General features: G+C 43.9%; 1 protein-coding gene across 1 annotated transcript in view; it reads left to right on the forward strand.

Annotated features, from left to right (window-relative positions):
- Window positions 1-1,674: 1,674 nt before the first annotated feature.
- PCCA (propionyl-CoA carboxylase subunit alpha) overlaps window positions 1,675-23,065 on the forward strand; it is a 1,213,132-nt gene continuing 1,191,741 nt past the window's right edge. The window contains exon 1 of the mRNA XM_082247734.1: window positions 1,675-1,805. Coding sequence (XP_082103860.1) covers window positions 1,752-1,805 — 54 coding nt within the window. The 5' untranslated portion in view covers window positions 1,675-1,751. The remainder of the gene's footprint in view (window positions 1,806-23,065) is intronic.

The following is a 23,065-nucleotide window of genomic DNA, read 5'->3' on the forward strand; positions in this document are numbered from 1 at the left end:
AGGTATCACCACGATCATTAGAGTGAGAGGAATAATTCTAGTACAAGACCTTCTCTGTAACTCTAAACTGGTAACCTGCAGAAAATGTTTAAAGCGTCACCTATGGAGAAATTTAAGTACCAAAGTTTGTTGCCATTCCACGAGCGTGCACACTTTTAAAGCATGACACGTTCGGTACCTATTTAATCTGCGTAACATTATATTTCACGTTATAGAAAAAATTGGGCAAACTTTACTGTTTACTTATTTTTTATTAAAAAAAGTGAATTTTTTTCCCAAAAACATTGCGTTTGTAAGACCGCTGCGCAAATATGGTGTAACATAAAGTATTGCATTGATCTCCATTTTATTCTCTAGGGTCTCTGCTAAGTACATATACTGCGGCGGTCAGCCCCAGCCACGCACAGTGACGTACCGGTACGTCACTAGCCTGTCACTTGCTTGTGAGCCAATAGCGGGCGGGCGAACGCGCGCCCTCTGAGGCGCGCGCCCGCCCCGTTCCCTAACAAGTCAGTGCGTGTGACCGGCGGACCCGATGTCCGCCGGTCACTCGCGATCGTTCGCCGGGAAGGGAGAAAGGCAGGCGGCTAATGTAAACAAGCCGCCTGTCATTCTTCCCTGTATAAAAATGGAGATCAGACGGTTCTACTATGTAGGACCGTTGATCTCTGTTTTTACACTAGTAGCCATGTCCAATCACAGTTAGACACATGCCCCTAGGACACACTTAACCCCTCCCTCTCCAATACAGTTAACCCCTTCTTTCAGTCAAGGGTCCGATCTGTCCGCCGCAATGTCGCAGTCCCGCAAAAAAAAAATCACAGATCGCAGATTACTTGTTAAAAAAAAAAACACCAAAAATGACAAAAATCTTTCCCTTTGTTAGTAAACGCGATAACTTTTGCGCAAACCAATCAAAATACGCTTTTTGCGATTTTTTCTACCAAACATAGGTAGCATAAAACAAATTGGCCGAAAATGTTAAAAAAATTTTGATTTTTACATTTTTCTTTGGGAATTTCATATTAAACAATATTGCTATTTTTGCAAAATTGATGCTTTATTTTGTTTATAGCGCATGATCAAAAAATTGCACAGGTGATCAAATACCACCAAAAGAAAGCTGTTTGTGGGAAAAAAAAGGACGTCAAATTCGTTTAGGTACAGCGTCGCACGACAGCGTAATTGTCCGTTAAAGTCACGCAGTGCTGAATCGTAAAAAAAACCCTGGTCAGGAAGGGGGTAAAATCTTCTGGGGTTTAAGTGGTTAATGTGCTTCTAGTCTAGTGTACATGAACTAGTAATTCCAAAATGTTAAAACCAAACCAAGTGTGGAAGTACTTTGGAATGTAAAGGGGGAAGTAGTGTACGGCCAGCCCCATATACCGCACTGAGGTAAAGGTACTGCCCTCATGCTCCGTGTACTCCTTCCTCTCAGACTACCTGAACCGACCATGTAAACTCCTCCATGCCTATTATGCTCACGTTGTCCGTGGTGGAGCTCTATACGGGAAGCAGGAGCTAACTGAACTATACGAGCCACAGAGGGAATGACAGGGACACTTGGCGGGAATACCTTCCCCCACACCTCCCGGTCACCTCAGCGCACAGCTGACAGGCACAAGGACACTTCACCACGTGGGAGGGGAAGCACGCGCGGCCTCGTAAATGGGTCCCATTGGTCGCCTGGCAGCAGACTCCTCCCACTCTTCTGAGTGGAAAGGTCAGACTTGCTGTGTACGGAGACCACGATGGCGGCGCTCAGAGTCCTCATACAGGCGCACAGAGTACTGATCAATGGGCAGGTGAGGAGTGGGCGCCGGGCCTTGCTAGGGACTGGGCTAGGCATTGCTCCTGTGTGAGCCTGTGGAGGCGGTGTGTGTCCCTGTCCCCAGTATGTGTACACACTTCTATGCATGTCATATATGCTGCAGTAGAGTCCATATACACCTGACATTCACCTACTGATGTTCTCATTGTGTCCTGCTCACACTGGTGTCATGGTGACACCCCTTCCTTTCTGGGTGAATGTCCAGTACAGTTTCCCTCTTCCTTTTCCACCAGCATTCCTCCCTGATGGGGGGAGTCCTGTATATCTACACCCAGGGCTGTCATCAGGGAGGGGACAGCCTATACAAACCTAGGGGGGGCCCAGCCACCATAGTGTCCCAAGCTGCTGGAGGGATCTCTCTTTGCTGGATCGGGCTGGAGAGGATAACTTTTTGCTGAATTGGGATGTCTTATTATGGGATAGGGATGTCTTTTTGCTGAATATGTGGGGCTGTCTCTTTGCTGGATTGAAATTAAATGACCATGTAAAGGAAGGAAGGGTTAAAATATTACCCCCCCCCCCCCTGGGCATGTAAAGGAAGGAGAGATAAAATGTTGTGGTGGCAGGCTTCATATTTTTTTTGCCAAAATCAAATTGCTTACCGTTAAATCTTGAAAGCACCGATGACTTGGAATACATTCGTAATTTTCATATATTAAGTTGCAGGAGTGTTAAATAAAAGTGGGTGCACTGAAGGACTTGGTGAGATGGCCATTGGGCCCTGGAGAATGTTGGTCAGGCCTGGGGAGCCCCAGCTTAAAGCTGTATTAGGGACCCACATTTTCTGATGATGGCTCCCCTGTCTACACCAACAGGCTCATACAGTGCCCATTGGCTAATCAGTGTCAAGAGAAAACTTCCCATTTTATAGTGTAGATCAGGGTTTTTCAACCTCCAGTGGCAGCCGGTGTGTTGGGGGCACAGGGGCACTGCCTCCCCCTATCCATGTGTCCGGCCCCCTATTCTACATGCAGGGTGCTGGACGCATGGAGTTCAATGGGTTTTTTTTTTTCTTCTGAAGCACATGATTAGAGCCAGAGGCTCTAATCACAGGCTTCAGAAAAGAGTGGACCCGGGGCGCAGAGCAGTGCGCCCTGAGCCCACCCATTGCCACACGAATCCTCCTCCTGGCCAATCAGGAAACGGGTCCGAGACCAGTTTCCTGATTGGCCGAAAGGCGAACCTTTGCCATTGGCCAAGGAGGAGGACTCGGGAGACACGAAGGACTGAGGAGAAGCCGCTGCTGCATCAGGTAAGTGCACTGGTCTCTCTGCACGCTGGTCTCTCTACATTGAAGGTGGCACGCTGTGGTCTCTCTACATTGAAGGTGGCACGCTGTGGTCTCTCTACATTGAAGGGGGCACGCTGTGGTCTCTCTACATTGACGGGGGCACGCTGTGGTCACTCTGCATTGAAGGGGGCACGCTGTGGTCACTCTGCATTGAAGGGGGCACGCTGTGGTCACTCTGCATTGAAGGGGGCACGCTGTGGTCACTCTGCATTGAAGGGGGCACGCTGTGGTCACTCTGCATTGAAGGGGGCACGCTGTGGTCACTCTGCATTGAAGGGGGCACGCTGTGGTCACTCTGCATTGAAGGGGGCACGCTGTGGTCACTCTGCATTGAAGGGGGCACGCTGTGGTCACTCTGCATTGAAGGGGGCACGCTGTGGTCACTCTGCATTGATGGGGGCACGCTGTGGTCACTCTGCATTGATGGGGGCACGCTGTGGTCACTCTGCATTGATGGGGGCACACTATACTTTGATTACTGAAGGCCACTTTCACATTTTTGTGACCTCAAAGTCATGCAGCTTTTTGCCGCGAAGCAATGCCTATTACATTTTTCTGTTTGCCACCCCCCCCAAAAAAAAATTTTGAGCACCAGCCGCCACTGTCAACCTCTTTACCTTTGAGGAACCCTTGGCAAAAAAGTTAAAAATCTTGGGGAACCCCCTGAAGTAATGTTCACTTCTACAGCTCACAGGACATTGGTGTGATCAGCAAGCTTGATGAGAACAAATATTTTTAGACAAAGTGTTACATGCACAGAATAAATATTAACACTTAACTATGTATGCCTCCTTCACATTGACTTCAGCTTTGAAATCATGCGACTTCATCTGAAACTGCACAATATCAAAGCTGTGTGTCAGTGCGACTTGAAAGACATCTGTGCAGCTTCATGTACAGATTCATATGCAAGTCGCACCCGAAATTGCCAAAAGTAGTGCAGAAAACTTTTTTTTTTTTTTTTTTACAATGCGATTGCTGGCAATAGGGTGCAATTTGTCCTTTCAGATCGCATAACAAGTACCTCCATTGTGAATGGGGGCTTTAGGCTGCATTCACACTTGAGCGTAGCGTTTTACAGCGTTTTTTACCGCAATTTTTTTTTTTCCCGCGATTTTCAGGCGTTTTTTTTCAGGCGCTTTTGGAGGCAGGCATTGACATCTATCAAAAACGCTGGTAATCAGCCCAAAAAGAAGCTCATGTACTTTTTTCAGCTACAGGCATTTTGCAAAACGCTCAGATGTGAACAGGGGCCATTTAAATGAATGGGATTTTATTTGTTGGGCATTTTGGAACGTTTTTTTGAGCGTTTTTGGAGCTGAAAAACACTCAAACGCCCAGGTGTGAATGGAGCCTAAAGGGTAACTCCTCTTTTGTGGGAAAAAAAAATGGCAAATAAAAAATAATGTAGCAAATACAATTGCAACACAAGACACAATGACAATGGGCTCTGATGAGTCACTTATCATAAGTCAAAATGGCAAGTTCATTAAAGGCTAAGGCTGCATTCACACTTGAGCGTAGCGTTTTACCGCGATTTTTACCGCGATTTTCAGGTGTTTTTTTCAGGCGTTTTTGGAGGCAGGCATTGACCTCTATCAAAAACGCTGGTAATCAGCCCAAAAAGAAGCTCATGTACATTTTTCAGCTACAGGCGTTTTGCAAAACGCTCAGATGTGAACAGGGGCCATTTAAATGAATGGGGTTTTACTTGTCGGGCGTTTTGGAACGTTTTTTTGGGCGTTTTTGGAGCTGAAAAACACTCAAAAACGCCCAGGTGTGAATGGAGCCTAAAATGATGATAAAATCTACTGTGATGCCAGCAAATGTCCGACGATGAGGCAATACCTTGAGGGAGGACCCAGAAGTGGGATGGAGACGCCTATCCGGGTGTGGAGCCTTGATGGTGGAAACAATCAGGGGCTGGAAGAGGGAGGAGGAGAAGGAGGGGGGGAAGAAACCCAACCCCCGCAAATCAATCCGGCCGCGAGGATCATTCAGGCTGCACCACGGCGTCCACTCCTGACCTCGAGCGGCTGAGATGGCGCTGGAAGATGACGTCACTGGTCGCCCGCAGCTGAGTCACGGAGACATGCTCAACGGACCCTGCTTGCCTCGTAACCAGGGAAACTGAAGCAAAGGCAGCCTCACTGAGCCGGGCACAGCACACCACCGTGTGAGCTGTCAGCCAGTTGGGAGGACATTAGTGGCCACAAAATGGGGAGGATGACATGTTTCGGGCGAAGCCCTTCATCACCTGTGGCTCAAAAAGAAGGGAAATTTATATGGGAATGAAAGGAAGAGGCGTCGCCACCCACTCCCTGGCTCCACCCTCACAAAAAACACTGATTATGAACAAATACAGACACAATGCAAATACAAACAAAAACAAAAATGCACAAATGTGGCACGAAGATATAACTAATGTGTATGTATAAAAAATGAAAAACTGTGTATATATATATATATATATATATATATATATATAAAAAAAAAGGAAGGGAAAAGGATGAGTCAGGTTGCCTTATACCACAGAATATATGTCAAGTTCTTTGTTTAACCCATGGGGGGAAAAAGTATTCAACTTGTATATCCAGGTTCTTCCCCCCCCCCCCCCCTCTTCTCCTCCTCCCGTTCCTCTTCCAGCCCCTGATTGTTTCCACCATCAAGGCTCCACACCCAGATAGGCGTCTCCATCCCACTTCTGGGTCCTCCCTCAAGGTATTGCCTCATCGTCGGACATTTGCTGGCATCACAGTAGATTTTATCATCATTTAAGCCTTTAATAAACTTGCCATTTTGACTTATGATAAGTGACTCATCAGAGCCCATTGTCATTGTTTTTTGGGAGCGCTAACACACCCATCTATTTGTTGTACAGTTTGTTTCTCAGTCAGGATCTGGGTTTTGGGTGGGCTGCAACCCTGACATGACTTTTGGCCGATTAGCTTTTTGTTTACCATTCGTCCACCCCACTTCATCTTTGAACCCTGAATATCTGCCCTACAGCGCCAGGGTTTTTTGTATGTAATTGAGACACAAGTCATGTTATTGATTGAATGTTATTAAAAAATACCTTTCCTTTTCATTCTGCAGCTGTTGTAATTTTCTGAAAATGCAGTATGGCTACCTGGAGGTGTTCTGTCCCCCCCCCCCCCCGAAGTCTACACTAAAGTGGGGTACACACTATAAGAAAATCAGGCGAACGATTGTCCGATTTTCCTCGTTTCACAGCATGAAAGAATGAAAGAATTTTCTTACGCAAATTAGTAGGAAAATTCTCAAATTCTCGTACGACAAAAGCTTTTTTTTTTTTCTCAACAAAAGTGGAGTTAGTGCTGGTTCACACTACCGCGGCACGACTTTAGGGGCGACCTGTGAAGTCGCGTGCACCGTGACTTGCACAGACTTCATGTAATGAATGTCAATGTCGCACCGATGTCGCCCCGAAGTAGTACAGGAACTATTTTCTAAGTCGGAGCGACTTGAGTCACTTCTATTAGAACGGTTTCCATAGCACTGCATGGACTGCGACTTGTCAGGCTGACCAGTAGCCTGACAAGTCGCGGTACTGTGAATAGGCACTTAACGCTTTGTGTGTTTGATTCTATTTTTTTTATGCAGAGATGCTCACTTCTGGGTTGAAATTGAGATGAGCAGCAGGGTGCAGGACATGAAGCTTTAGGGCACCGTGTTGAAACGCAATGTTCCCCCGCCGGCCTGTCCGGTCCATCTAAGGTGATGTCTAATACCAGCACCATGGATGGACAGGAGGGACCGGCGGGGAACAGCATGCTACAGTAGGGCTTCCAGACACAGCTCTGTATGTGGGGATGCAATCCACCTGCCAGCCTCCTGCGACTTGGTACATTGCTAATGGATCCTGATTGAAAAACCCTGGTATAGTGTGTGTCAGAGAACTTTTAGATGGCTTTACGCAGTGTGTATTATTGGGCCACATTCCCATCATGGCTGAACCCATATCACTGGGAGAGGTTAAAGGTTGAGCATTATGGCATTACATGTGCGCCAACTGACGGCATATGCATTTGTTTTTATGATCTTTAACCCTTTCAAAGACAGCTGCTTTTCCATTTCACGTTTATATATAAAAAAAAAAAAAAAAAAAAAATTTAGGCCTCTGAATATTACTTAAGATTAAAGTGTAAGGCCTCATGCACACTGGATGTTAATAAAACAGAAGTAGAAAGCTGTAGCATTTTTTTTTTATTTACTTTTTTTAGCTAACCTATATTCCCAAAAACGTTGATTAACCCAGAATAGCTGTGTTTTTTGGCGTTTTTTTTTAGCTTTTATCAGTTAGAGCGTTGTTATTGCTGAAAAACGCCTCCTAAAACCCACTAGTTCTGGGCTTTTTTTTTTTTTTCCAGCCAGAAACACCCTTGCTAAAAACTGCTGATAGCCTATGTGTGCATGGACACATAGAATAACATGCTGGGGAGTTTACTGGCTGCGGAAAAAAATGTCTGACGCCAAAAACAGCAGCTGTAAAAACATCCAGTGTGCATGAGGCCTTAGGCTGGGCCCACGCTTGAACCGGACGTGGCTCACACCCATACTACTGATAGGGTAGTTGGGGGTGGGGCCAGAGCAGTGGCAGGAAAGCTTTCAAGGAACATCCGTTGGATGTTTGCTTGAAGCTGACCATGTTGGATGCTGCACCATCCTGCCCTGCAAAGCCTGCAAGGCCAGGACCGCTCCAAGGTAAGCCAGAACATGCTGAGGCCACGTCTGTAATTGCCAAACCACTATGCACAAAAACCTAAATGCCCCAATGGCCAAACATGGCCAACCAGGTAAAACGGAGCTCAACCAGAAACAGGAGCTCCCCCGGAACAATGAACCCTCAAAGAGAAGGCAAAAAAGGGGGTTCTCTCAATGTGCAGCCTGCAAAACCTTGCAGCCAAAAGAAGCATCCGCTGATACCAGCACATCTACCTTGTAGAATTTTGTAAAGGTATACACAGACGACCACGTTGCCGCCTTGCAAACTTGTAGCACCAAAGCCTGATGGCGAAAAGCCCAGGAGGCACTCGGGGCTCTAGTAAAATGCACCTTCACTGGAAAAGGAGGAATCTGACCCTTTAGTGAATAGGCCTGTACCACCGTCTGTCTGAGCCATCTGGAAATGGTTGCAGTAGACGTAGCCAGTCCCTTACGAGGTCTATCCGTAAAGGACAAAAAGAGTGTCCGATTTTCTGAAGGACGAAGTGGTCTCTAAGTAAACCCTGATAGCCCGGACCACATCCAAAGAATGTAAAGCATCAAAGAATGTAAAGCATACTTCCTTAGGATGCTGAGATTTAGGGCAAAGGGAAGGCAGTACAATGTCTTCATTTAAATGAAAATCGGAAACCACCTTAGGAAGGAACAACTGATTAGGTCGAAGTACCCCGTTCTCTGTGAACCACCAGATAAGGTGAGCGGAAAGACAACGCCGCCAATTCAGATACTCTGCGGGCAGAAGTGATAGCCACCAAGAAGGCAACCTGAGACAAAAAAAACAAAAAAAAAAACAAACTTTCCCTGTTTCAGCTAAGACCGAAGTCCCAACAGGGAACTAGGTCCTGACCCTGTCACTAGGCAGAACAAACTGAGTATAGCAGAGCCTGAGGGGTTATGCCAGCTTGGACAGCCCCCTATAGGAGTGGACAAGCCTTTTTTCCACCTCGTGCCTATCCCTAGTGGGAGGGGCATTACCCTATAGTCTTTGATTAAGCAGAGCTGCGTCTGTCAATGAATGAAATATTTTTATTTTTTTTTCTTTAAAATCGTCACTATTTCTTTTTTGTTCATAGGGCAAAAAAACGCTGAGGTGATCAAATACCACCAAAAGAAAGTATAAAAACAGAATTGGGTACCTGGTAACTTTTTCTAGGAAGTCTTCCAGGGCAGCATCTGGGAGATGTTTCCCATTTTAGGTGGGAGGAGACCTATCATCCAACATTTTAAAAAGGCAGTCACATACCTCAGTAATATAGACGTACTGAAGGAACAACGGGCAAATACACTATCCTTCCATAAAACTTCTGCCCCTAAAAAAAATAAATAGGGATGTGTATGAGTGCTGCCCTGGAAGACTTTATAGAAAAAGAGTTACCTGGTACCCAACTCTTTTTTTTTTTTTTTTTTTTTTTTTTTTCCCCCTAAGTGTCTTCCAGGGCAGCATCTGAGAGGAATACAACGAGGGGGAGTCTACAGCCTGAAGGACCTTTCCACTGAAAGATTGGTCTTGGCTGGACAGGAAAGCTATCCTGTGATATTTTGTAAGGGTACTGAAGCTCGACCAGGTTGCCACCTGGCAGATCTTGTTTGGCGTAACTCCTGCCTTCTCCACATATAAAAGATGGTCAGAATAGGCTGTGATCTAGGGCTGAAACAACTAATCTGTTAATCGACAACTAATTGATTATGAAAATAGTTGTCAACTATTTTCGTAATCGATTAATCGGTCAGCTTAATATAGAATGCATTATTTGTTTACATGTCAGAAAATACAGTGCAACGCGCATACAGCTCAGTACACCAGCCATACATGTACTGTATGTAGATGTCAGACAACTTGTGAATGTGTGAGGAGCAATGCCTCATGGGAAATGTAGTCCTGGGCAAGAGAAGGAACCAATTGATTCTATAAGCAGAGGTTTTTTTACCTTGCTATAGGGACACTCTATACTGTACTATACTTTGTACTTTGCTGCTTCCTATAGGGTCACTTTGAAGGCAGGAGGGGCAAGAAGTGCCATGTGTGTGTGGGGGGCAGAGGAGGAGAATCAGTGCTGCTCTGTGCAAAATCATTACACAGAGAGGGTAAGTATGACAAGATTGTTGTTAAAAAGAAAAAATCCAACGTTTACAAGGGCTCTGTGCAGGGAAGATCAGCATCTGAACCCAGAGAAGGTGGAGGCTGATAGACTAGAGGTGAGATAAGGCATTACAATTACATTTAAAGTAAAAGTTTACTAGTATTGTGCATTATATTTACAATTATTTTATCCATGACAAAAAAAGTCTCAGCTTTTAGTACTACTTTAGGCCTCTTTCACACGGCCGCTCAGTTTTTTTTCCCCCTGCTCCGGCGCTTTTTTTTTTTGCATGGACACGGATGACACTTGTGTCATCCGCTCCGTATGTCCGCATATCATCCCATACATTTGCGGATGATATACGGACATAATGTATGTCTATGGGCATTGCGGATGTCAGCGGATGACAATGTTGACATCAGATTTTGCATCCGTTCCGTTTTTCAAACGGAACAAAAATAGGGTTCTGTTCCGTTCCAAAAAACGGAACAGAACTGAAAGGAAGAAAATCGGATGTCAGCGGATGGTCATCCGCTGACATCCACAATGCCATTGACATATTATGTCCGTATATCATCCGCAAAAAAATAGGATGATATACGGACATGCGGAACGCCCGTGTGAAAGAGCCCTTAATATAAAATCTTTATTTTCTCCCCTCCACTCTACATATAGTTTCATGTCTGACTCCCAGTTAAAATATTCTGCATATCCGACTTCTGGGCGTATTTTTTATATACATACACATGATACAAGATAAAATACTTTCACTGTTTCATAGTAGAAATTATAATTATATTACAGTAGCGATATCTGCTGTTTTTTTTCACTATAAAGGGCTATTTTTTAAATTATTTTTGTTAACCCCATCATAACGGGTGATAAAAAAAGCATGCTGCTGCTACTAAAGGTCTGCTGCCCATACATGTATCGGGTTTTTGGACAAAAATTTTGTACAAAAATTATTTGTATATTCGTTGAATGGACGAGTGTTGTTTGAAAATTCCATTTACTTTTAACATTACATTTTAAAATGAATATAACTTCTGAGCAAAAATAAGATACACTATTTGAAGATTTGTTTGATCGAGAAGTTTTCTATTCTGCTCCTTCAAATTTTCCTGTCACTGTGGTTGACAACGAACACAGAATGGACCCACTAATGGTTAGAAAATCGGATGAATGTTTTTAAAAATGTTCTAATAAAATGTAGTTTGTGTATGGCCAGCATAAGTGACAGCAGGCGCAGGGAGCTTGTATCCAGCTACCTGCCTATTAATAAGGGACCCTATCATGAATATTCTATACCAATCTGGTCTGAAAATTTGCAAAACAGTGTTTTAGGTCTTTTAAAAATATTGATCTCTTGAGTCTATGTACCACAGTTAAACCTCTAATAATACATATCTGTCTCAGTCAGTGTGGATTAAATATCCAACTATATAGCTGGATATTTATATTTACCACTGCATATAGATATTCAAGAATATTAACCACTTAAGCCCCGGAGGATTTTCCTGCTCAAAGACCAGGGCCTATTTTGCGATTCAGCACTGCGTGAATTTAACAGACAATTGCGTGGTCGTGCGACACTGTACCCAAATGAAATTTACGTCCTTTTTTTCCCACAAACGGAGCTTTCTTTTGGTGGTATTTGATCACCTGTGTGATTTTTACTTTTTGCGCTATAAACAAAAAAAGCGACAATTTTGAAAAAATAACTATTTTTCACTTTTTTATATGAAATTCCCCCAAAAATATGTAAAAATCAAACTTTTTTTTAACATTTTAAGGCCAATTTGTTTTCTGCTACATATGTTTGGTAAAAAAAAAAATCGCAATAAGCGTATTTTGATTGGTTTGCGCAAAATTTATTGCGTTTACTAACTAAGGGAAAGATTTGTCATTTTTATTTATTTTCTTTTAACTAGTAATGGCGGCGATCTACAATTTTTTTTTTTTCCGGGATTGCGGCAGACAGATCGTACCCCTGACTAACATTTTTGACACTTTTGGGGGTACCAGTGACATTACTACAATAATCAGTGCTATACATATGCACTGTTACTAGGGATGCACCGAAATAAAAATTTTGGACCGAAACCGAAAATGCAGGATGCCCTTGGCCGAAAACCGAAAATTACTTTTTCCCCAAAAATTTTTTAAAATGGATAGAACAGGGGCATACACCAAAAACAGGTAGTGACGTACACCTGTCGCTGCCACCCTGTCACAGTATATGTACTGTGATGGGTTGGCAAGAGGTTAATTTAATTACCAATGGTATTTGTATTATGCAGCATGAGGGGTTAATGTATTGCCACTGCTGGTCACTCCTCTATTAGTGATCGACCAGTGGCAGGTAATTAACCCCTTTGTGCTGCATAAGTGCAACCAGTATTAGTGCAACCAGTGTTAATTAACACTGATACTGGTTGCACTAATGCAACACAAAGGGGTTAATTAACTGCCACTGGTCGGTCACTAATAGATGAGTGACCAGCAGTGGCAATACATTAACCCCTCATGCTTCATAATACAAATACCATTGGTAAGCTGCCTCAGCCCCCCCCCCCCAATCTCCCCCCCCACCCCCACTGCCTCAGCGTCCCCCTCCTCGGGTGTCCTTCATTCAAAAGTCCCGCCTCTGGCCGGCGCCACCGCCTCTCAATGACGTCCCTACTACGATCTGTGCATTATGAATGGACATACCAGGTGGGGGGGCGGGGCGAGCGGCCGCTATAGAGAGAACTAATGTGATCCATCCCTGTCAGCTCAGCACGACTATGTGTGAATGAGCACAGAACTGACCTGACAACGGGCGGGGGGGGCGGGCGGAGCAGCCGCTATTGGCTGTAACTATGTGAGAGCTTCACTTCCCTGACAGGCATGTATCTCCGCTGACAAGGAAGTAAAGCTCTCACATAGTTACAGCTAATAGCGGCCGCTCCGCCCGCCCCCCCGCCCGGTGTCAGGTCAGTTCTGTTCTCATTCACACATAGTCGTGCTGAGCTGACAGGGATGGATCACATTAGTTCTCTCTATAGCGGCCGCTCGCCCCGCCCCCCTGCCTGGTATGTCCATTCATAATGCACAGATCGTAGTAGGGACGTCATTGAGAGGCGGACGGCCGGCCAGAGGCGGGACTTTTAAAACCTGCCCTGCGCTGCGCCCTCCTCCTTCCCATTATGTTAACCCATTATCGGCCGAAATGAGAGGCTCATTTTCGGCCGATAATTTCGGTGGCCGAAATTTCGGTGCATCCCTAACGGTTACTGTAAAAATGACACTGGCAGGGAAGGGGTTAACTTTATTAGTGATCAAGGGGTTAAGTGTGTCCCTAGGGGCGTGATTCTAACTGTTAAGGGGCGTGGCTAGTGATGTAACCAGACATACGATCCTACATAGCAGGATCGTGTAGTCTCTGCAGTTAGATCAGGGAGAATGACAGGCGGCTTTGTTCACATTAGCCGCCTGCCTTTCTCCCTCTCCACTGGGAGATCGCGGGTGACCGGCGGACATCGGAGCTGCTGGTCACTCGCGCGGACATGTCAGGGAACGAGGGGGGTGGGAGCGTGCCTCCAGCGGCGCACGCTCGCCCCCTAGAGGCTCGTAGGCGACTGATGTAGCCCTACGTCGGTTTGCCTGTACGGGGCTGACTGCCGCAGTAAATAGTCGTGCGGTGGTCGTCAAGTGGTTAACTAAATTATACACCAACTTTTTTTTTTTTTTTTTTTTTAGGTTTTTATCTAATTAGTCGATTAATCGAATCGATTATGAAAATAATCGTTAGTTGCAGCCCTAGCTGTGTGCTAAAACTGAACATTTTAGAGTGGCCTTTTATTATGGCCAGCTTAAGGCAATAATCATGCTGTCTTATCCGCATCTTACAAATGTTTCTGCATGCTGCACATGAATGGGCTGCCCAATGCAGGTTTGTTGTGCCAAAGAAGCTTATGTACCAAATTTTTCCACTGAGCCAAATGTTTTTCAAATTAGTTTTGCCCCTATTTAATGCAACATTCATGGCAAAATTGCACTGCGTTTGGGGTGAATTTAAGAATGAATGGCCCCCAAATAAGCAATGTGCATTTTGCCACGATTTTAGCGATTTGGAATAGCTGGCAGAACTGCATGGATTCTGCCCGCAATTCCAGATTGCTCAGTTGTGAACGGGGCCTTAAAGTGATTGTAAAGGCAGATTGTTGTTGTTTCCATTGCTTGAAGATAAAAAGCTTTCTGTGTACAGCAGTAGCCCCCTAATACTTACCCCATCTCTAGCCAGTGATGTTCAGGACTCTCCCTCCTGATTGGCTGAGACACAGCAGCGGCGCCATTGGCTCCTGCTGCTGTTAATCTCAGTTAGCAAATCAAGAGAGAGGGGGCAGGGCTGAACAGTGGCTCCATGTTTGAATGGTTACACAAAGCTGCAGTTCAGCTCAGGTGTCTCCATAGTAAGCTGCTTTCTGTGGTGGGACTCCACAGGAAGGAGGGACCAGAAGCTCCAGCCAGGGATCCAAGAAGAGGAGAATCAGGGCTGCCCTGTGCAAAACCAACTGCACAGAGCAGGTAAGTATAACATGTTTGTTATTTTAATAGGAAAAAAAGAGACTTTACAATCCCTTTTAAGCTGTAAATTTTCTTCTCTCAACTGTGTACAGGTTTTGAACTGAATTTAGGTTAATTATAAACATCTTGATAACCTTTTCTCTGGTTGTTTGCCATTTGTCCCATATATATTACATTTACTTGCAACATCTTGGGCAAAAACATTTCCTTTGATATTAAACTTGCATTTGGAGTAATAAAATACAGAACTAGTTTTTCTTTGCACAGCAATCTGTTTTGTATAAATATGGAGATAATTTTAACTCTATTGGATAGTAACTCTAGCAGAGTTATCAACTATTTCAAAATTTAAAATGAGGTCATTTTTATTTTTACAGATCTACTGTGCCTGTACACAGGTAGCTTGTCACAGAGGTAACTTAGAACCTTCTTTTTTTTTTTTTTTCCAGATAAAACAGTCTGCGTTAGGTCTGTACCTACTTTCAAGGCCAAGTGATTACTTTTTAAATACTAGACAACCAAGATATGGGAGAACAAATGGTTTAAAGTGGAACTAAAGTCCCACTTTTGACGTCCTCATGCACCAGGCAGTGAGATCGGCCACAGACCAGGGTTCAGAATAGGCAAGGTTCAGTGTATTTGTATATAACAGAGTTTAGCTCCGCTTTAAGGGCCACCTTGGCACATTTCTGTATCGTACCATTGTCTGCTGAACAGTATGGACATTAGACAATGGTCCAGACTGCCTGTAGATGTTAAAATAGGCCTGAAGATTGTGAATTATCCTCTGCACACTTCTATACACCCTTGCGTATTTCCAGCAAAGTTTTCCTGAAACCAGGGATTCATAGTTTGCTGGCCAACTTCATCACCTAGTCCCTACTCCTACTGAGAAAAATGCCAAATTTTTACTTGCCTACAACTTATTTTAATGGACATCTAGTGCCGAAATGGGGTAGAGAGTAGGGATCGACCTATAATCGGCGACCGATATTCACTTATTCACTTTTTTGAAAGTATCGGTATCTGCCACAAACTTGACCGGTATTTTCTTAGGGTAGGGCTGCATCTAATGATTATTTTCATAATCGATTAGTTGGCCGATTATTATTTCGATCGGATAAAAACCTAAAAAAAAAAAGTTGGTGTATAATTTAGTTAATATTCTTAAATAGCTATATGCAGTGGTAAATATAAATATCCAGCTATATAGTTGGATATTTAATCCACTCTAAGACAGATATATGTATTATTAGAGGTTTAAATGTGGTACATATCAGACTCAGAGATCAATATTTTTAAAAGACCTAAAACACTGTTTTGCAAATTTTCAGACCGGATTGGTATAGAATATTCATGATAGACTCCCTTATTAATAGGCAGGTAGTTTGATACAAGCTCCCTGTGCCTGCTGTCACTTATGCTGGCCATACACAAACTAAATTTTTTTTAGAAAAATTTTAAAAACATTCATCCGATTTTTCTAACCATTAGTGGGGTCTATTCGGTGTTTGTTGCCAACCACAGTGACAGGAAAATATAAAGGAGCAGAATAGAAAACTTCTCGATCAAACGAATCTTCAAATAGTGTATGTGGCTTTTGCTCAGAAGTTGTATTCATTTGAAAAATGTAATGTTAAAAGCAAGTGGAATTTTCAAACAACACCGGTCCATTCAACGAATATACAAATAATTTTTGTACAAATATAGATGCAAATATTTTTGTCCAAAAATCCAATACATGTATGGGCAGCAGAAGACCTTTAGTAGCAGCAGCATGCTTTTTTTATCCCCTGTCATGATGGAGTTAAAAAAATAAATAAATAGCCCTTTATAGCAGGGCTCGACAAACCCCGGGTGCCAGGTCTTATTGGCCACTAGAATTAGTGACCTGGCACCTGGGGTGCACTGCAAGAGGTGTCCTGTCCCTTTTGCGCCCCCCCAACCACTCACCGTGTCACCGCGTGCACGGACTTCCGTGCCGTCCAAAAATTGAGGCCGCGGCTTTTCGGCCTTCAGTGAATGAACGGGGAACTGGCGCCCTCTTGTGGTGGCCGGGAGTTTGACAAGCAGTAACTAATGGCTGTTTCCCCTGCCTGTCCATCTCCTTCCCCAAGAGGAGATGAGAGGGAAGTTTTTTTTACAGGCTTCATCTCCCTGTCAACTTACCTTTGCTTAAAAGGTAAGTGGACAGGGAGTGTGGTTATTATTATTATTATTATTATTATTATTATTAATCATTATTTATTTTTTTTAATTATTAAAAAAAAAATTTTTTCTTTTATTATTAAAAAAAAAAAAAATTTTCTATTTTTTTTTTTATTTCTAAAAAAAAAAATTATATAATACATTTTTTTCCCTCATCGCCATGCCACAGCCGAAGGCCCCTTTCACACGGGCTGTCTGATCAGGTCTGCCTGTCAGTTTTTCAGGCAGACATGATCGGACCCTTCAGTCTCCTCTATGGAGCAGTAATCTGCCGCCATCTGATCCTGTCTGCCAAAAACAGACAGATGGTGGTTCTATTTTCTATCCATCGCGTGGATCGGATCATGTGGCATCGGATGGAAACACAGACAGTCTGTTTCCATCCGATTGCGCTATAGAGGAGAGTGGGGTTCTAGTCGTCTTTATGTGTAAATTTAGTATGTTATTTTTTTGGAAATAAAGCTTGGTTGTTTGTTTAAAAAACGTACATTTTTAGCTGGCTCCTAGATTTCAGGAAAATTTGTCAAGCCCTGCTTTATAGTAAAAAAAAAACAGCAGCTATCGCTACTTTAATATAATTATAATTTCTACAGTGAAACAGTGAAGTATTATATCTTGTATCATGTATTTAAAAAAAATATACCCAGAAGTCGGATATGCAGGATATTTTAACTGGGAGTCCGACATGAAGCTACAGTTGTGTTCAAAATTATTCAACCCCCACTGAAATTGATTGTTTTGGCCAGTTTGACATTGATTTTGATAATTCAGTCATCCTGCTTACAATTAAATCAAAGAGGCACGTGTAGGTCAGACAAATATAACATAACATTTATAATGAAATAACCACAAATGTCTTTTCTGTGCTCACATCATTATGAGTTTTATTCAACCCCCAAGTGACATTCAATCTTAGTACTTAGTACAACATCCTTTTACAGTTATAACAGCTTTTAAACTTGAAATATAGCTTGACACAAGTGTCTTGCGGAGATCTACGGGTATCTTCGCCCATTCGTCATGGGCAAAAGCCTCCAGTTCAGTCACATTCTCAGGCTTGTGCACTGCAACTGCTTTCTTTAAGTCCCACCAGAGGTTCTCAATCGGATTTAAGTCTGATGACTATGATGGCCACTCCAAAATGTTCCAGCCTTTAATCTGCAACCATGCTCTAGTGGACTTGGAGGTATGCTTGGGGTCATTGTCCTGTTGAAAGGTCCAACGTCTCCCAAGCCTCAGGTTTGTGACGGACTGCATCACATTGTCATCCAATATCTCCTGGTACTGAAGAGAATTCATGGTACCTTGCACACGCTGAAGCTTCCCTGTACCTGCAGAAGCAAAACAGCCCCGAAGCATGATTGACCCCCGGCATGCTTCACAGTAGGCAAGGTGTTCTTTTCTTCATAGGCCTTGTTCTTCCTCCTCCAAACATAGCGTTGATCCATGGGCCCAAACAGTTCTAATTTTGTTTCATCAGTCCACAGAACACTATCCCAAAACTTCTGTGGTTTGTCCACGTGACTTTTGGCATACTGCAGTCGACTCTTCTTATTCTTTGGAGACAGCAAGGGGGTGCGCCTGGGAGTTCTGGCATGGAGGCCTTCATTACGCAGTGTGCGCCGTATTGTCTGAGCAGAAGCTTCAGTACCCACATCTGACAAATCTTTTCTCAGTTCCTCAGCAGTCACACGGGGACTTTTCTCCACTCTACGCTTCAGGTAGCGCACAGCAGTCGAAGTCAGCATCTTCTTTCTGCCACGACCAGGTAGCGTTTCAACAGTGCCCTTTGCCTTGAATTTGCGAATGATGCTTCCTATGGTGTCTCTTGGTATGTTGAACATCTTTGCAATCTTCTTATAGCCATTGCCCTTCCTGTGAAGAGTAATAACCTCTTCTCTTGTCTTCCTGGACCATTCTCTTGACTTCACCATGTTTGTAACCACACCAGTAAATGTCTAGAAGGAGCTGAGTAACAGTCATTTTAAAGCTGCCTAATTGGTGCTTATTAGGCTTTATTGCTGCTCCCTGACATCCACAGGTGTTTTCAATACCTGATTGAAAACACTTCAATGAACCTCTGTTCTTCAGAGTGGTAGTCTTTAAGGGGTTGAATAATTGTCAATGAAGAATTCACAAAAGAAACATTTACTACTGTATTACAAAACCAATTGATGTCATTTTAGTTGCATATGGTTCTTTATGAAGTCCTTGTAGGATTTCATTCTGAATACAATTACAAATGTACACTAAATTCCCTAAACCCTTTACAGCATTGGGGGGTTGAATAATTTTGAACACAACTGTATATGAAGGGTGGAGGGGGGAAAATAACTTTTCATATTAAAGTAGTACTAAAAGCTGAGACTTTTTTTTTTTTCATGGATATACGAATTTTAAATATAATGCACAATACTAGTAAACATTTACTTTAAATGTAATTGTAATGCCTTATCTCACCTCTAGTCTATTGGCCTCCACCTTCTCTGGGTTCAGATGCTCATCTTCCCTGCACAGAGCCCTTAAAGTGATTGTAAACGTTGGATTTTTTCTTTTTAACAACAATCTTGTCATACTCGCCCGCTCCTGTGTAATGATTTTGCACAGAGCAGCAGTGATTCTCCTCTTCTGTCCCCCCCCCCCCCCACGACACTTCTGGCCCCTCCTGCCTTCAAAGTGCCCCTATAGGAAGCAGCAAAGTATATTACTGTATAGAGTGTCCCTATAGCAAGGTAAAAAAAAAAAAAAAGTCTGCCTTTTAGAATCATTTGGTTCCTACTCTTGCCCAGGACTACATTTCCCATGAGGCATTGCTCCTCACACATTCACAAGTTCTCTGCCATCTACATACATGAATGGACAGTGTACTGAGCAGTATGTGCGTTGCACTGTATTTTCTGATATGTAAACAAATAATGCATTCTGTATACAGGACAACTAATCGGCTGACCGATTAATCGATTACGAAAATAGTTGACAACTATTTTCATAATCGATTAGTTGTCGATTAATCGATAGTTGTCTCAGCCCTAGCTGCATCCGGAGGGAAGGGGGGGGGGGGGATTAGAGCACCGCCTGATTACACAAAGAGCAGGGTTCTTCTGCTTACACGGCTTGGGCGCTCTCATACAAAGTCCCGCCTCCTGAACCGGCTCCTACCTATGATAGACGTCACCAGTGTGCTGTCTATCATAGGAGCCAGTCCAGGAGGCGGGACTTTGTATGAGAGCACCTGCGCTGGGTAAGCAGAAGAACCCTGCTCTTTGTGTAATCAGGCAGTGCTCTAATCCCATTGCGCTGGTCACTCTGCATTGGATGGGTGCACTGGTCACTCTGCATTGGATGGGGGCACTTGTCCCTCTGCATTGGATGTGTGATTGAATGTGCAGAGTATCGGCCCATATCTGCTGATACCGATAAGTTGTGACCAATATATCGGTATCGGTCTATCCCTAGTAAAGAGGCAGTTGGACAAGGTCCTAACCATAATATGGTTGGCCTGTTGTATAGGGAGCAACTGGTGTGAGGCAAAAGTTTTTGGTGGCTTGATATGGCCATGTATGAATTTATCTCCGACAAGTGCGTTGTTATAAGAGGACAAAAGCCATCTTAGTTTACCATATGTATTGAGATTATTCTTGCATATGTTTGGTTACTTTGTTTAAAATCAGTCAAGCTATTTAAGGGTTTTCATTTAACCTATATATTTGATTTAGTGTTACTAACTTAGACCTTATAAACTAAAGTGAATGGGGCTGCTTTGCAAATGCAAGCCAAATGCTAGGCTTGTGGTTGTAGTGTGGCATTGCCATCTAAAATCCCTGTCTGGCTGGGGGAAAAAAAGTATGGTGATTTAGGAGGTGGTTGTAAAGCCACTCCTGTATCACTCTCTCAAAAGTGATCTTTCAGAGGGGGAGCAAGCCCTTTGTACACAGAAAAATGCAGGGTAATATGGCAAGTTGTTGTGGTCCCCCCCCCCCCCCCCGAAGAGTGTTCCAGAAAAGCAGGTGTAACACACTGCACAAGCCAGAAAACGCATCATCCAAAATCAATAAAAACTGCAGTCACCACAGTTACTTAGGCCTTTGTGCTAGTTGCAGAGACCTCCGACTATATGCTCCACTGTGATTTCAGGGTTAGTGGCCCTGCAGGGTCAGCATTAGATGCACAGGAATTTCGGCGGCTGAAAATGGCATTCTTGGCATTTTGCCGATAATAATGGCACCGAAAACGTACGCGATTTTGCCGCTATTCTACTGTGCTTATTTTTCATCTGTCTCAAAAACTGCAGCAAAAATGTAACAGATACATTATTGATGCGTCTTGCTGCGTTTTCTTGTTAAATAGTTTTTATTATTATTTCAAATAGTAACAAACGGGGAAAGGAAATCCATAATAACAGAGGAAAGCAAACTCCTAAAACATTAATATTCTGGCCAGTAGCACATAGGTGCTGTTATGTAATCTAACTTCATGCCCATGTAGATAAGCCATTACAGCATTAAGCAATCCAAATATACGAATAGCATTAATACTTATAAGATGGGGTCGCTAATGGCCATTCTCTAATGGGGCCACCCCCAACCCCCCTGAACACCCCAAATGGGTACACACTGTCCAGTTAGGGGGAGGGGTTAGACCCTCCGACAGCTAAACATCCGTGGACCACCATATATTAGACTGACATGTACATAGTTCTACAAGGTGTTATTTGTGACACTAACAGGGAATACATGAAAGGTAAAGTAAAGGGAATACTCTTTGGTAGTAAATCAAACAATAAGTGAGGCTAATTGGGCTTGAGACCAGGAGCGGCATTAGGATGTTTTAACCAGTGAACCCATCGTTTGCTAAAGGTAAGCATTCTATGATCTTTAACAGCTAGTAACTTCTCAAAATGACATTGTGTGTTTACCCGTGAAATAAGTTCCTGAATTTTTGGTGACTCAGGTGATTTCCAATGGTGAGTGATGGTCAATCTAGCAGCAAACAAGATGTGTAGTACTATAGTCTGGTACTTCGGAGGGATCAGATCTATTCCCAAGTTCAAAAGTGCCAAAGCCGGCCTGATAGAGAAGGTCGTGCCCAGAAAAACTCCAAGCAAAACCTCCCCTTCCTTCCAAAAGGGTTGAAAAAAGGTGCAATCCCAAAGGATATGATAACAGTGTTCCTACCTTATTGCACCGTCTCCAACACAACGCACTGGAGGAGGGATAGATTTTAGATAGCCTATGAGGCATTAAGTACCATCCATGGTATATTTTCAGAAATTGTTCCCAATGATCTATTCATTTAGACAGTTTTTATAGTTGACCGTGATGGCCTTATGCCATTGTGAATCTGTAAAGGTCAATTGGAATTCAGATTCCCATTTAGTCCTACTTGGGCCCAATGAAGGTATTTGGGTATTCATATACAAGTTGTAAAAAAAGATATGCCCCATGTGCCAGATACAGCGTGGCCCCCCAAGGAAGTCCCATGCCATAGCAGGGATGGATAACTGGAAGGCGAGTTTGTTAGTTTTGTGAAAATGGCGAATTTGTGCGGTCTGCGGGGAGAGAGCTATCCTTAATGCTGAGCCAATAGTTGTGGCCATTCTTTAACGTCGAAGGATGGAGTGATCCATTCTTAAGCCCCCAATGGAATATCTAAGTTACGCCGTTCAAGGGTCTGATGGCGAATGGACAGTAAGGATTGCCAGGCAGTTAGTGTGGCCGTAATAGTAGGATAATGGATGCGGTGGGTCGAGGAGGACAAGGCAGCTAATAGTGCCCCTAGATTAGGCCTGCTGAATATAATCGCCGAATCGATGCATCGCGATGCGACCCTTCGAGTCTCCATTGATTTGGGGTGATTGAAAAATCTATTTCCAATGACGTCAGTTCCGGGGGCGGGGACAGAAGTGACATGGCGGCGCTGGCCGGGCTTGTGGAACACAGAGCTCCTCCTTGCGGCGCGGTAGAGGAGAGCGGAGCTATCGGTGCTCTCTCTAGCCCCGGGATACACACGGCATGCCCACTTAACACGCTGCTGCCCAAGGGGCGTGGCTTCCAGCGGAGTGCATGGCGGCTTTTTAGCTCCGCTCTGCCGGCCATCGGGAACACTGACCTCTTCTACGACCCCCTGACACCATCTACAGCCTCCATCTGCACCGCTCGGCTCCCCCTACCACCGCCGAACCGATGACTCACCGCAAAAAGGACCCCGGTCAGCTAAACAAGCTGGAGGGGTTCTTCCTTCCTTTGTACAGAGCCCAGCATTCCCCCTTACCAGAGCCTGTTATACTACAACTAGGGGGACTACAGAGCCCAGCATTCCTCCTTACCAGAGCCTGCTATA

The sequence above is a fragment of the Pelophylax lessonae genome (assembly GCF_965119305.1).
Source record: "Pelophylax lessonae genome assembly, chromosome: 2".
NCBI classification, from domain to species: domain Eukaryota; kingdom Metazoa; phylum Chordata; class Amphibia; order Anura; family Ranidae; genus Pelophylax; species Pelophylax lessonae.